The 16,854-nt window shown below is 39.4% G+C and overlaps 1 protein-coding gene across 18 annotated transcripts in view; it reads right to left on the reverse strand.

Annotated features, from left to right (window-relative positions):
* PCDH15 (protocadherin related 15) overlaps positions 1–16,854 on the reverse strand; it is a 1,681,879-nt gene that overhangs the window by 308,880 nt on the left and 1,356,145 nt on the right. For all 18 annotated transcript variants that reach the window (XR_008425054.1, XR_008425055.1, XR_008425056.1 and 15 more), the window contains one exon: positions 6,010–6,203. Coding sequence is in view for 15 of the 18 variants with exons in the window: in XM_053910276.1 (XP_053766251.1) it covers positions 6,010–6,203 (194 nt within the window). In the remaining 3 variants the exon portion in view is untranslated. The remainder of the gene's footprint in view (positions 1–6,009; positions 6,204–16,854) is intronic.

Raw genomic sequence — 16,854 nt, forward strand, 5'->3', positions numbered from 1 at the left:
TCTATTGTATGCTAATTAAATAGCATCAATCACCCTAAATCCTCTTTAGAATAAACCAGTATGTATGAATACAGCTTTTCTTTTTTTCTTTTTCTTTCTTTCTTTTCATTCTTTCTCTTTCTTTCTTTCTTTCTTTCTTTTCCTTTCTTTCTCTCTTTCTTTCTCTCTTTCTGAGAAAGACAGAGAGACAGAGAGAGAATGCGAGCAGGGGAGGGGCAGAGAGAGAGAAAGACATAGAATCTGAAGCAGGCTTTGGGCTCTGAGCTGTCAGCACAGAGCCCGCCGCGGGGCTCCAACTCACAAACTGTGAGATCATGACTTGAGCCGAAGTCGGACGCCCAACCAAGTGAGCCAACCAAGCACCCCAGTAAAGCTATTCTTTAAATTCACTCAAACTTGTTCTCTTACTTCAGGTTCTGTAACTATTCAATATACCAAAAGTATTCTATGTGTTTCTTCTCAAGGAACAGCCCTTAACTATTTTCTCACATTCAGACGTATACATCTATTTCCTTTTGGGTTATATGCACTATGGCCAAATCCACCTAAATGTGCCCCAAACTGAGCTCATCTCCTTCACCCAAACCATGCACGCCAACTTGATACCACCACCCTGTCACCTTAGACAAAATCCTAGGAGATTTTTAAACATTTTTATGATGATTCTATCTGTCCATTTTTCCAAACATTCCCAGTTCAAGCCATTAGCAAAACATTGCCTCTGGATTGGGACAGTGGTAGAGTTCTCTGTCATTTCTCTGCTTCCAGTTTTGTTCTTCTCAAATCCATCTCCCACAGGGACACCAGAGGGATTTTCCAGAAACCCAACTTGTCTCACTCGACTTCTAATTTAAAGTCCTTCCACGAGTACCCTCCACAGACTGGATAATAAGTCCAAGCTTCTTAAAAGAAAACAACAAATTAGACTTTCCATGAAATGACCCTTAACTCTCCTGTCCCTTCTGGAACCACAGTTTATGCACTGGCAACACTGACTAGACTGGTAATTACCCATAATTACTAAACTATTTCAGACCTTCCAGGCTGTGCAAATAATGTGACATACTTTTTTCACCTGGTCAACCTTTACTCAATCTCTGAAACTAGTCTGCTTGGGAGACCTTCTAAGTACTCCCTCATTATAACGAGTGCCCTCCTCAATGCCCTAGAAACCAGAGAAACTGGGCCAAGCGCAGATTTACCATGCTGAACTGAATTTAATTATTTCTAGTTTTACTTTTCACCCTTTACTGAATTATTTTTTTTCCTGCAAAGGACAGTATCATGTTTATTTTTGCACTTCCAAGACACAATAGATGGCACTTGTGTAACAAATAGTTGGTTGGACTGAACAGAAAGTCATAATTTAAAATGCTTTTTAAAATTTTTAAAAACCTATTAGCAACAAAATTAGATAGAATTGGTGTATACTATGAAAGAAGGCAGAATAATTTCAAATCTGTCTCCTCGTCTTGGGGGCTCTTTAAATTATTTGAGTTTTGTCTTACATGGTCTCATTTTCTCATGCCATTGTTAAAATAAACAGAAAAATGTTTAAGAATTTGGAAAAGAACAAAAAAATATATATATATTTTTAATAACCTAGGGCATTCCAGGAATTGTTTTGGCTTCTGCAGACATAAGAGACAACCAAATGAGAGCAATTCTTGTCCTTGTGAACTAAAATTGCAGTGGAGAGGAGGCTGGGCACACAAGAGACGTCATATCCTAAACGAAGGCACACAATAGCTTGTCCCATGGTGACAAGTGCAGTAGATATAAAGGGCGTGGAAGCATGGAGAGGCTGTTGCAGTTGTAAATAGTTTGTTGGAAAAGATTCAGAAAGAAGGGGTAGGGGTCAGAAGGAAATGATCTGTGGACAAATGGGAGGAAGAGCCATCCAGGCTGAGAGAGGAAAGTCAAGGCTGAAGGTCTGAAGGCAGCTGCCGGCCTCAGGGACAAGGGGACATGGCATGAGGGCTGGAGTGGACTAAGAGAAGCCGGGGGAGCAGGACATGACATTATTATGAAGAGGTGACCCTACGTAGTGTCCTGCAGCTGGTGGTAGCTGGAAACTGCTGGGCTCCATTGGCCTTTATAGATTTTGTCATTGTCTTTGAGTCAGATGTGAGACCCCAGGAGAGCCTGAAAGTGTGCTTCCCATGTTGCTAGGATCACTCGGGCCCCCTCACAGAGGAGGGACTCAAGGTGCACTGCAGAAGTTTAGAAGAGGTTTGGACCCCTGGGGCCACACTGGGGCACAACAGCGGGCCTGGACCGGGATGCCGATAAGGAGAGCAGGGAATTGTCGGTTTCTGAACCTGCTTCTAGGGTACAGTTCAGATCGTACTTGGGGTCTGAGAGAAAGGAGGCACTGAGGATGGCTCCGGGGTGTTTGAACACAGCAGCTGCAAGCCTGGCCATGAGACCCTGAGAAGTTTTGACGCAGGTACTGTGGCAGCGAATGTTATACAGCTGCGAACGAAATTCCTGTGGAGGTTCCCTGCACGTCTGTGCATGATGGTGGGAGATGAAGTTAGAGAGAAGAGGAACTGATGTCAAGGGGCCTGTCATCTACAGGTGACTGGAGCAAGGAGGGGGAGTAGAGATATGAGACTCAACGGGAGGACAAGAGGGAGAGGAGGAACAGGGCACAGACATCCGTGAGGAGCAGGGAGCGCCCTACCGCATCTCCACCGTGACAGGCAAGAGACATGCCCAGTGGGTGTGGGGGCATGGGGGGGGGGTGCTCTGGGGAGGGGTGGCCAAAGCGGAATGACTCCCTGTTACTGGTCGTGTTACAGTCCTCTTGGGAAACTGCCTGGCCCTGACACAGTTTCGGGGCGTGGCTCTTTGAAAACTTCCTCTATTTCCTCTATGAGGTGGATCTCTTTGATTTCTTCCTCTTTGGGGTCCATAATGATAAACCGTATCTTCTGGAAACATGACCCATTTCATTCATGTTTTCAAATTTTGCGTATATTAAAGCAAAGTTGTCTCTTACAATTCCTTTCGTTTCCTGTTTCTGTATGTTTCCTTAGAAGCCATTATTGGACTTTCTCCCTTTTTTGACTAAGTGAGCTGGTGCTTTTTCCATGTAATTATGTTTTTAGTTTTTACTTCTTTTTCTCACAGAAGCAAATTGGATTTATTTGCTGGTTTTAGAGACGTTTAGCACTTATTTGCACTTGCCATCACACTTGTTATTTCTTCCTTGCATTTCTTGGTGGTTTTTGTTTGCTTCTTTTATGAGGTATCAGAACAACTACATCGAATCTTCATAAAAATCTCTCAAAAAAAGAAGCACAGACTCCTTTCACTAAATAAAATACACATAATCCAGCAGTTCAATTCAAGATTAAAACATCAGTGGGATTCGTACCAAGAATGTAAAACAGACCCATTCAGGAACTATATTAAGATCAATCATTATACGATTAGCTGAAGACAACAGTCATTACTGTCTTCATAGGTGATGGATATGTATTTCTTATTTTAAAAAGCCAATAAAATGGGAATAAAAACTTTCTTGACATAATTAAAAAATTTTTTTAAACATAAACTAATATAATGAGGAATCTGGGAGATGTTTCCACGTGAGTTAAAAACAAGATAAGCATTTTTATTGAGACAATTAGCAAATGAAAGGGAAAAAAATGGAAAGAAGGACACAATTTTTACTGTTTATAAAATACATTCCTGGATAACACTAGAGAATTGACTGGAAAACTACAAAAATATAAGAGAATTAAATAAAAAAGTGGGTTAAAATTAATAAAATTCACATATATAACATCACTGTATATTGTTACGTATAATAACAACAAAAGATACAGAAACAGACCAACAAAGAAAGGCACAGGATTCATATAAAGAAAATATTTAAAAAATAAAAACTCCTACAGGACACAAAAGCAAGGACAGATACAGAAACAGAAAGTTCTTGGACAGAAATACTCGACATCAAAAACACTCATTTTAACTCTAATTAATTTATAAGTTGAATGTGTTTCTAATGAAAATGTAGTTTAAAAACTTCATGTAACAAGCTTACATATAGTCAAAACATTAACAGAAAGAGTAACCAGGACACTTTTAGGGAAAAACATCACTGAGATAAGTTAGCAGCACCATATTATGAAGCACAGTTTAAAACATTAACAGTTGGGGCATCTGGGTGGCTCAGTGGGTTATGCCTCTGACTTTGTCTTAGGTCATGATCTCGTGGTTCCTGGGTTCAAACCCCACGTTGAGCTCTGTGCTGACAGCTCAGAGCCTGGAGCCTGCTTCGGATTCTGTGTCTCCCTCTCTCTTTGCCCCTCCCCCACTCATGCTCTGTCTCTTTTTCTCTCAGAAATAAACATTAACAACAACAACAAAAATAAAGATTAACAATTAAAACTGTGACAATAGCTCATGAAAAGAACTAAAGGGATAGAAGAGAAAGTTTCATGTGAACTCCAAATAAATGAGAAAGTGTATGATATAATAAATGCAACATCTCAAATTGGCGGGAAAAGGTGAACTATCTAACATACTGCATGTAGACAATGGCAGAATAGTCTAAAACTATAATTGCTGATTGCCACCTCCTATGGTACCCTGGGATAAATTCCAAATGCAACAATGATTGAAACGTACAGCATGAATTTATAAAGTCATTAATAGAGGATAGCAAATAATTGTAACCTGGGGTTGGCATATCAATAGAAAGACGGACAACGATGATGAACACAGACTTTACAGAAAAAGTAACAGAATGGGCTTGTATGTAAGCATAGGAAACATACTCAAACTTACTCATGAGGACATGGATTAAAAAAATAGGTGTTATTTTTATCTATAAGATTGGCAAAAATCCACGTTGGATATGACATATAGCTGGGGAGACCGCAGAATTATGCACTCTCAGACCTGACAGTTAGAACTGTAAATTGTCATGAGCCCCATGGAATGCATTTGGCATTATCACTAAAACTTACAATTGTATATGCCGTTTGGTAAATGAGAATTTACTGCACTAATATATCAGCACACATTCAAGATGACACAGGCTCCGTGTCATTTATTTCTTCATTGTCAGTAAAAGAGTAACTGGAATTGAAAATTCCATCTATAGTGGGTTTCTAACACAGTATTATATACATATGGAAGAATATTATGTAGCTGTGAAAATAGTTGTGAAGAAATTATTCAGTATTCATATTGAAAGAACCCCAGAATATGTGGTGAGCAGGGAAATAACCCAGCAGGTATAGGAATGAATTACTAGTCACCCATCTATATATATTTTTAAATGCTTACTGGAAATCGGAAATGAGCAAGGAATTAATAAAAAAGGTATCTCAGGTGGGGGACTAGATAAATGCAGTTATAATAGTCTTTTGCTTTTTACTCTCTCACACCATCTATGTATCTATATATTTGTGTATGTATATATGGAATACATATAGATATATTTTACAGGTAAATGATCAGTTATATAATAAACCTATAGATAGAATATACAGAGAACACATACTTGTATACATGCATATATATGCATGCACAGAATTTGTATATATACAGATAGAATATATATGTGTATATATATGTCCACATGTATATATTTGAATAGTTACTCAGAGGTTGAGAGGTGGTTTCAAACCCCAGACATTTCATGTCACTGCTACGTGTGTGACCTCGTACTGTCATCAACCTTGCCTTTCAGCAATAGATTTGCTACATGCTTCTGATATTTCCCAGTCCCCACTTCCACCCAAGAGCAGACACCTGCCTCCCTCACATCTGTGAAATCACGGTTACTTATTTTGTGGCTGAATCTTGTCTTTATTGTCCTTTCCCCACAACATAACCACATAAGAACATGCAGTTCCTGAGAATCCTGTCCCTGTCATTTTCTGGTCTAATGTAGAGGTCTGTAGAGTAACCGAATGCTTGCTGTGCTTCCCTGATGTACCAGTGAGTAACCGGGCACCCGGAAGGCCAACTGCCTGCACTCCGAATTACCTTCTCTCTGCAGGAGGCGCGTTGTCTGCAGCCTGGACTGTGAGCGCATAGGTGCGCCCCACTGTCAGCGCCACCCCCTGAGCGATGGTGATGAGCCCCGTGGTTCGGTTGATGGTGAAGTCTCCCTGAGCCCCAACTAGGATTTCGTAGGTAATCTCCCCGTTGGACCCTTCATCTGCATCCACCGCGGTGAGCTGGAATGGGAAATCACAACATCAGTCTTCGGGGCTCAACTAACTTTCCACCACCATGTCATTCCACTCCCCCAACAAAAGGAGCTTGCTTTCAAAGGCAAAAAGTAGGAGAAGATAATTTCAAACAACATATCAGATGAAGGGTTAGCATCCAAAATCTATAAAGAACTTATCAAACTCAACATCCAAAATACAAATAATCCAGTGAAGAAATGGGCAGAGTACATGAACAGACACTTTTGCAAAGAAGATATCCAGATGGCTAACAGATACATGAAAAGATGCTCGACATCACTTATCATCAGGGAAATACAAATCAAAACCACAATGAGATACCACTTCACACGTGTCGGAATGGCTAAAATTAACAACTCCGGAAACAACAGAAGTTGGTGAGGATGTGGAGAAAGGGGAACCCTTTTGCACTGTTGGTGGGAATGCAAACTGGTGCAGCCACTCTGGAAAACAGTATGGAGGCCCCTCAAAAACTTAAAAATAGAACTACCCCATTACCCAGCAATTGTACTACTAGGTATTCAACCAAAAGATGCAAAAATGCTGATTTGAAGGGGCACATGTATCCCAAAGTTTATAGTAGCACTATTAACAATAGCCAAACTGTGGAAAGAGTGCAAATGTCCACTGACTGAAGAATGGACAAAGAAGATGTGGTAATATATGTATAATGGAGTATTACTCGGTGATCACAAAGAATGAAGTCTTGTCATTTGCAACAGTGTGGATGGACCTATGGATGAAGTATATTATTCCTGGTGAAATAAGTTAATCGAGAAAGACAAATATCATAGGATCTCATTCATACGTAGAATTTAAGAAACAAAACAGATGAACATATGGGAAGTAAGGGTAGAAACAGAAATGAGAGGGAAACAAACCACAAGAGACCCTTATTGGTAGAGAAAAAACTATGGGTTGACAGAGGGACGTAGATGGCGAATGGGCTAGGTGGGGAATGGGTACTAAGGACGGCACTTGTTAGCATGAGCACTGGATGTTGTAAGTAAGTGATGAATCACTGAATTATGCCGAAACCAATATTGCATTGCATGTTAACTAGCCAAAATTTAAATTTAAAAAAACGTTTATTGTAATAAAACCCAAACAAAACAAAACCCCCAAAGAAACAAAGAAAGTAACATTAAAAATAAAAGGAGGCAAAGAAAGATCTCTTGGCACATTCACTCTTGTTGTCTTGAGCCAATGTTACAGCGCTTGGATTCCGAAGCGATCACGGCAAAAAGGATTTTTTTTTTCTTATGAAAGTGATAAAAGTTTTGGATCTCGAAGAGTATCTTTATTTTAATTTACGAAAGGAAGTAAGAGGAAAGCTCTAACAGAAAATCTAATATCACTATGGGAAATTTAATTGTTTTCCTCTACCTTCCCTCCTGTTCTGGACACATAAACACATATTACTGCCCGGTGACACTGGAGAAAATGACGTGGGTGAAGTTGGCCTTCATTACTCCCTTTCTTCCCTTTGCTCTTGATTTTTACATCCATAAGACTTTCCTTCTGTCTCTCAGAAAGTCTCTTGTCCTTGTACCCTCTTTATTTACATTTAGTTTAAGGAAAGGTCTTTAAATCTTATTTGCACCGATTTATGAAAGACTGCAAAAGGCCTATGGTATGACTTCTGCAAAATCACAGAAATACATCTGCGATTGTAGAAAATCTTATTAAAAATTAGACTGTCAAACCCAAGAAAGATTTTTTTTGAAAAAAGGGATTGAATTCAGAGGCCCTGAAATAACACCACACGAGCATTTGTAAGGCTAATTCACATGTGGTTATAGACATTTGTTAAAACTACTGCATACAAGTTAGTTTCGGGTTATTATGTGTGAAAACAGTTAATAATTTAATTTAATAAAGCAAAATTAAGGTAAGAATAATCTAATGTGCTAAATAAGCCTCTTTGACTTGCTGATAAATATAAATTTACCCGGTGGGGATGGGGGGCATGGAGAAAAAATAGACTCTACTGGGAAATCTTATGCATTTTACAAACATACACAGAATCTTTTGTCTTCATCATTCCAAAACTGATGGATGGAGATAAGAAAGCTGACCTCATATAGTTCACACATAAGGGGAAAACAACAAAAGTTTCTTGATGAAGTCACAATCTCATGGTTCATGAGATCAAGCCCCATGTCAGGCTCTGCACTGATAGCTTGGAGTCTACTTGGGATTTTCTGTCCCCATCTCTCTGCCCCTTCCTTATGCATGCTCACTATTCTGTCTCTCAAAATAAATAAATAAACTTAAAAAAAAGTAACTTTAAACTTAAAGGTTCCTGTTGAATAAAGAAAAAAAATATGTAATTGTAATAAATAAAACTATAGAGGGGAGCCTGGGTGGCTCAGTCAGCTAAATGTCCAACTTTGGCTCAGGTCATGATCTCACATTTCATGGGTTTGAGCCCTGCATCGGGCTGTGTGCTGACAGCTTGGAGCCTGGAGCCTGCTTTGGATTCTGTCTCCCTTTCTCTCTGCCCCTAACCTGCTAGTGCTCTGTCTCTCAAAAATAAATAAACATTAAAAAAAAAAAATTATAGAAAAAAATTTGTGACAATTTTATATCAATTTCTAGCCCCTAATTTTCACTTGAATTCAGTTTTAAGAATGCTGTGTTAATTAATGCCCAAATTCCATGTTCCCCATCCTAATAAAACGTAAACAAAGTACTTTACACACGCCATCATGCCTAAGGGGAAATGCTATGCATACTATGTTCCTTTTGTCATTATCAACTGCATTTAGAATGATAATGTGCATAGAAACAGCAGCTACAAAAATAATTGAGAGGAAAGAAGGGAATTTGAGAGGTTGGCATTCAGTTAGCTGAGATTTGGGGGTGGACAGATGTGGCTGCCAGAAGGAAAAGCATTTTATAAAATCATTCTGGACTTATGGGAGATGACTGACATGGTCCTAAAGGCAAGGGAGAAGGAAACTATTTGCAGAAACAGAGCAGATGAGTGATGTATATTTATGGAGAACTATTCAAGCCAGACCAACTCAATTCTCTTTCATATGTGGGTAACATTAGAAAATTAGTGAGTGGAGGAGCAGAGGAGATATCACTTTTGATTATAGTAAATCACCTAACATAATGTCTCAGGAAATCTTAATTAAAATTTAGCTCAAACTGGATTCAATATTAACACTCTTCCTGGGACTTAAATTGGCTAAAGGAATTTAATGATTAATGGCAAGGCATCAAGATAAGAAGTGTTGAGGGGCGTGCTGGGGGGACGTAGGTATTGTGGCCGGTCTTATTTAACATTTTCATGAATGATGTCAGAAAGGAGGATAAACTGGATAATAATTAAACTGAGGAAGGCACCCGTCTGGGAGGTGCTATAAATAGCAAATAGGACGGCAACGCACAGATGAGAAAAACAGTCCCCAAACTGCATAGCCAGCCAACCACGGAGGAGCTGATATATTCAGGGAATATCACTAGCTCCACAGAAACCATCCGGAAGCAGAGACTTTAACAAAGAAGCCCCAAATCAGTTCCACATGTAAGTGACGTATACAGCTTGATACTCCTTTCCAGTCTTTTAGAACTAAATCTTAACACAGTGGGCTAAGAGTCAACATAAGTGAGTCCCCACACATCAAACAAAACTATTGTGAAGAAATTATTGGTGGTCCCAAGATTTGAAAAGGGAACGGAGACAGTGACTGAATATCCAAAAAATGGTAATTTCCCCTGCATAAGAGCTCAGCAACTCCACTGTGGTGGGGATTTCATTCAATCACGCCCCAAGGACTGCAATCGGTGATCTCTGAGATGAAGGTGTTGAAGGTATTCCCAAAGCAGAGGGGAAATCTGCCTCTTAAATCAAAGAGAATGGAGGAGGAGCTGACTTACACAGAGAGGCCAAAGTGTCGCTTGCAAGTTACCACAAACTAAAATAAAATCTATGATTTGTAACCGTTTTACTGAAACGTTATGATACTGAGATGGTGAGACCTTGCGTGTCGTGTGTCTATAGCTCTTTTCTGCAGTGTGCTACAGTCCTCTTCATGAAGTGTGACCCTAACCCCCACCCGTTAGGAGGACCCTAACTGCCTCCTCCTTGCTATTCCTATATGTGCGTGCTCCAGACAGCCCGAGCCACCCCTCGCTGCCACAAGAAATAAAGATAAAGATGCATAAATAAATACAACATTCTGATCTGTCCCTGCTATTCCTGTCTAGGTCTGGCTGTGGTTTATCTCTCTCTTCAATCTCTTTCTTGTGCCTGAGAAATGGAAAAAAATATGGCTTTATGTAAAAAGACAAATATAAAGAATGTTGGGTCATAAACTGAACAAAAACTTAAATAGGAGTCTCACAAAAGAAGAAAGGATTAAACAAAAGTCATAGTTCATACAGAGAGAATCATCAGACTTAAGCTATAGTAAAGTGTGAACACGGTATTTTTACGTGCATGGTGGCTAAAGTGACCATGACTAAGTATGTTGAGCAGTTGACGTTTTTGCCTCCTTGGCATCCTGGACCTTGCTTCCACTAAAAGCCACTCACTTTCCTCGGAGAGCTGCTCACCGCCTCGCAGCCCATGCTTTGCTGGGGCTGGTCTTAGCTCCGGCAGTGGGAGTGAGATTCTGGCCTGGACACTGCTTGGTTTCACAACTGGCAAGTTATCCAGGCTGCATACTCAGGGTGACTCCTGGAACCACAGGAGAGGGTAGCTCTGCATTTCTTGAGGACCCTACTGGTCAATTCATATCTGACATTTTCCTCATGTTTGTGTCTGCATTGGGTCTTTCCAAGACTGAGGTCCATGAGAAGAAGATGATGCCAGGAAACAGGGAGAAAATAGCAGTGATGACACTCTTTCCACTTATGCCTGAGGCAAATTCACCACTGAACTTTTAGGATATATGAACCAAAAATGTACTTAAAAAAAAAAAAAAAAGAAAAAGCGAGTTTACTTTGAAATTATGTCAGTTCAACCCTAAAAAAACCCAAATATTATAGGAAAAAAATGTTATGACTAGTTACTCTCCTTGGCTTCCTTTGTGACTATTCTTCAGGGGTCTTGTACTTTGAGGTTTTGCTGTGTGGTGCCATGTGGTCATTAATACATCAACCATCTTTGATCTAATGTATGATTATTCACGACAACGGTCAAGGGTCACGCTACGCAAGTCGAAGAGTTGCCCTTGTGTAGAAATCATGATTAGCTACTTAAAAAGTAATAAAAAAATAGGTACACACAGATAAATAACAACAAGTATATGTTTCCCTGTAGTAAAGCAATTCTTTTTCAAACAAAGCAAATTATCTAAATTAATTAAGAATTTATAAAAATGTATGCTTCTTAGAATGTCTTTCTTCCTCCTGTTATTACTCATGTTAACTATTCAAACCAGGCAGACAAAAAACTCGAGACGTGTGTGTAAGTTTTGTAGATATTTAGTCCAAGGTAAGGTCATAAATACTCATGTTTAGTTCTTTTTAAAATGAAGTTCAATTTGCAAAGTGAATTTTGGATTGATGGCATGTGAAAACATGTAAAGCCGAGTTTAGAAGAGTCTGGAAAATTCTGTATCCTTCCACAAGAGTTATAGAAGTAAGCCAACTGAGATCACTTGGTGATAATCATAAAAGCAGAATTAATTCCTGAACTTAATTTAGGGAAAATAATAATCTTGAGAAAAACATTCATTTCTAAATAATTAATGAAAACATACAATGGTCCTAAGCACTGTGCTGTGCTAGGAGCTGGCGGTAAGTTAAAGGTGGTCAATAAAAAGTGGGCTCTCCTTCTTCTCCTTCCTCTTTCCTCCTTCTCTTTTTTCCTCCTATTCCCTGTCTTCCTTCTCTTCCTCCCTTCTCCCCCTCCTCCCCCTCCTTATCCTCCTCCCCTTCCTCTGCCTCTTTCTTTCCCCTCCCCTCCTCTCCTCCTCCTCCCCTCCTCTTCCTCTTTCTTCTCCTCCTTTCCCCTCCTTTCTTCTCCTTATTTTTGGAATTAACCATCAGCAGAAGAAAGTTATTTATTTATTTTGTTTTTAAGTTTTTTATTTTTATTTTTGAGTGAGACAGAGCATGAGCAGGGCAGGAGCAGAGAGAGAGGGAGACACAGAATCGGAAGCAGGCTCCAGGCTCCGAGCTGTCAGCACAGAGAGTGATGCGGGGCTCGAACTCACAAGCTGTGAGATCATGACCTGAGCTGAAGTCAGACACTTAACCGACTGAGCCACCCAGGCACTCCAACAGAAGAAAATTATTAATAAAACTAGGGCATCTATACTGACATGTTGTGGCAAGTACTACTAGAAATGAACATAAACAATGATTGAGCTACAGGGGAGGTGTGAAAGCCCATTGGCATGGGTCACATGGAAGTTGGGAGTGAAAGATGGGCGCATGATTGAAGAAGATGGATTACACACAGTCATTGGAAAAGGGAAGGGCATGTGCGAGGACCCTGAGGAAAGGGCAGTGGATAAGGGTCTTGGGGACCCTGAATGTGATGTCCTGGAGAAAGAGTAACACGTGACGAAGAAGGGCGACATGTAGAGGCAAGTGATGAACTTGAATCAGTGTGTGACAACTGAATACTGAAAGGATTTACTGGTATTTGAGATCTGATCCATATGGTAGGAAAATCCAGAGAGAGTGCCATCATAGTGGGTCAGAAGTTTACAGAGAATAGCGGTGAATCCATTGAATGGTTCTTATTTATGACAAAAATTACAACGGTGCTTATCTCCAAAAAATGGATCAAAACGTGCACACCTGACTTAGAGAACAAAATAAATTTGAAGGAGGAAAAGTTGTGGTCAACAGCACAGACCCCGGTCCGATAATGAAGAATGTGGCCGTACTTGTCTGTGGGGCGCACGGGCTCCAGCTCTCCCCTAGCCTTCTGCTGCCTGATGATGCAAAGTGTTCACTCTGGGACCCTCACCACCTGGATATCCGTTTCAATCTAGTGCTTTTTATTATTAAGGGAGATAATCTATTAATAAGGAATTTCTTGGTATTCCAGCCTCCAATGCATTTCACCTGGAGAATCTACAGGAATGGTGCTGCGGTGAGGACTTCCTTAGGAAATACTCACTGTGAAAGGCACTCTATGTCATTTCAAGAACCTCAGATAGTGTCTGGGGCTGGTCTAGTTTGAGTTTTAGCCAAGGCAGACAAGACCGCATTGGGCCACCCGACATTCACTTCTGTTTCCCAGTATGTCATGCCGGATTCCTTTCATTTTGTATTTTGCATTTCATGTAGGTTATTCTTCTGTTTCTCTCTTGGTCTATTTGTGAAAATATCACAACTGCGGTTCTTGAAGGCTTGTGTAATATGTTGCAGAATTACGCTTCTGCTAAACAATTTGTGATTTTCCAATTCTCTTCAGACAGTAAGGGATTACTGAAATAATCCCCTTTGATTATTTAATTCAGCAGAACAAGGACTCAGTGCCCCAGCACATCTGTTATCTTACAGTTCTTATTAGACACATAGACGATGCCTAGTATGAAATGTAGGGTCTTATAAAATGAATACATTTGCATAGAAGTGATATAAAAATATATGGAATTTTCCTCTGATAAACATAAATTACAATCACGACTTGTAATTGATTCATGAAAATACTCACTGAAATTATTTCAGTAGAAAGAAAAGTGCTTTCTTCCTGTTAATACAATGCCTTTATGTTATTTAATTCATGTGTTTCTCTCCAATTCATCACAGGAATCCCTATTTTCAAAATTCTATTCCTTCCTTTATACAATACACGTGGCCCCATCACTACTCCTGACTGAAACTGCTCTTTCAAAGGGGCATCTAGGAGGCAGGACTTCTGGCTCTTGCGGTAGGAGGAGGCTGGATAATCCCCTTCCCAAAAAGTAACAATCTAAGAAAAATTATCAAAAACACCACTTAGGGCTCTACAAATTCACTGAAGTAGAGAAATTGAGAGAAATTATTCATGAAAAACTGTTGTGACATTAGGGAAGGAAAGCAGGGGTCAGTGGCCTTTGTGCTTGGGTGTCACTCTACCCCCCACATCCCTCAAGTACAGAAGGTTTGGCACAGAAGGTTTATAAAAGCAGGGCTGGCCATGAAAATCAGCAGATCTGCTTTAAGAGAAGATAGACAGAATTTGGTGTGGAGTTAAAAGACCCAAGAACAAACCAGTTTGACAATAAATTATATTAAAAAAAAAAAAAAAAAGACTGAAGCACAGTGGGAAATGAGTGAGGAATCTTCTCAGCTCTGCCCATAGGAGTTGTGGAGTTGGGGGTGTCTCAGCTGAAGTAAGCTGGGACCAAGCCAGAAATTTAGCAGAAAATACAGATAATGAGAGCCCAATAAAAGGGCTATACAGGCTCTGTTCATGTCTGAAACTACTGGCATGCAGACAGGAGACATGGGAAGGTTTGGGGGATCTCCATGCCGACAGGACATCCTGAGCACGGCCTGAACATTCTGTGCTCGGCCCAACCTACGCTCAGATCAACCGGTAAAGGTGTTTGTGCAAACCTCAGTGGAAATCACTGGCTGGCATTAAGATATAGAGAAACAAGAACAAGTCCTAAAAAGCCAGCTAAAAATTAAAAATAAAAATCAAAGCAAAAATCATGCACAGACGTTAGGAGCCACAAACCTAACAGAGACAGGTTCAGCAGATGAAGTCTGTATGTTATTAAAAGAAAACAAAAACAAAAACACTTCATAGTTCATATCAAGATCCACAAGTACTACAATATAGAGTTAAAACAAACGTGGTAATTACAAAAGAAATCTAGAGATTGTTAAACAAAAAATTATTCTGACACTTGCTAACATGGTCAGGAAGGCATCGTCCAGGCCCTTTGTGATATGTGTCAGGACTATCAGGGTAGGGGAGAAGGAGGGCTCAGCTCAACTCCAGCTGCGGTAAAGGCAGCTGAGGACTTCCAGCTATTGACCAGAGTGGATGGAAAATTATTAACGGAAGACATCAAGTGTAGGGGGATTTTTGTTAAAACAGCTTAGCAGGATTTTTGCAGAAGGCAGGCGAGGGTGATCAGATACCAGGGTAGGCGATGAGGGATTTGATCGGATACTGAGGTTAGGGGCTGTCTATAACGAGGGGAACAGGATTCTTGCTGAAACTGGGCTGGGCCGACCAAAGACAAGGCCCAACCATGAGGCCTAATTGAAAAGGCTCACCATAGCTGAACTAAAGTTTGCTCAGGGAGAGAGTTTTTGTCAAGAACTAAGAGGTCCATGGATCTGAATAATAGATACAAACAAGAAGTGCACCTAGACACATCACACCCAAATTGCTGAAACACAAAGAATATCTTAAGAGCAGAAAAAAAATAAGGACTCATTTCATAAAAGGAAACAATGTGTCATTCACGGCTGACTTCTCATTACAAATAATAGAGGTCAGTAAGCATAGGAATGACATATTCAAAGGGTTGGGATGAAAAACAACCACCCTCTGTCAACCAAGTATAATATATCTGGTGAGACAATCCTTCAAATTGAAGGCAAAATAAAGACATTCAATCATTTATATAATACATCATATTGATGAAACAAAGGATGGAACCACATGATAATCTCAAAAAATACAGACAAAGCAATTGGTAAAACTGTCCATTTATGAAAAAGGTGATTCAACAAACTAGAAATAGAAGGAAACTTCTTCAACGTGACAAAAACTATCTACAAAGCCACCAAAAGCTGGCATTATACTTAAAGATAAGGGCTCAAGGCTTTCCCCTAAGATCAGGAACATAAAAAGGATGCTCTCACCACTTCTATTCAACATTGTACTGGAGGTCCCAGGCAGTGCAATAAAGTATGTAAAAGAAAAAAAACAATAAAAGGCATCGGATTGGTAGGATGAAGTAAAACCATACTTATTTGAAGAAGATACGGTTATCTATGTAGAAAATGCTAAGTAATCTACAAGAAACCATGAAAGCCAGCAAATGACTACCAAGGCTAAACAAAATCTGTTGCATTTTCTTTCTTTTTTTGCATTTGTGAGCAATCCCAAAATAAAATATTTCCATCCATGATGGCTTCAAAGATGACAAAATAACTATGAATAAATTTAGCAAAATATGTGCAAAATGTACACACCAAAATCTACAACATTGCTGAGATAAATGTAAAAGTATATGGAAAGAGAGTCCATGTTCATAGATTGAGAGATTCAATACTGTTAAGATGGAAATTCTCCACAATTTATTTGATTTATAAATTCACTATAACCTCTACCAATATCCTTATCAGGCTTTGTTTTGTAGAATTTGTCAAGTTAATCCTAAAATTTCTATGGAAATATAAGGGACCCAGAATAGCCACAGGAATTTTAGAAAAGATAAATAATTTAAAAAGACTTATACTATATGATTTCAAAATATATTATCAACCTTCAATAATCAAGACAATGTGGTTTAGGAATAAAGTAAACATATAGATTAATGGAACAGAAGTTCAGAAATAACCTCTTCCATTTATGGCTGATTCCCAACAAAGATACCATGGTAATTCAAGGATGAAAAGATAGTTTTTACATGGTGAGACAATTAGATATTTCTATGCAGAAGATTAAAAAAATATAGATGAACTGAAACCTTTATGTTACAGCATTTAA

Source organism: Panthera pardus, unplaced genomic scaffold, assembly GCF_024362965.1.
Source record: "Panthera pardus isolate Hobbes unplaced genomic scaffold, ASM2436296v1 HiC_scaffold_22, whole genome shotgun sequence".
Lineage (NCBI taxonomy): Eukaryota > Metazoa > Chordata > Mammalia > Carnivora > Felidae > Panthera > Panthera pardus.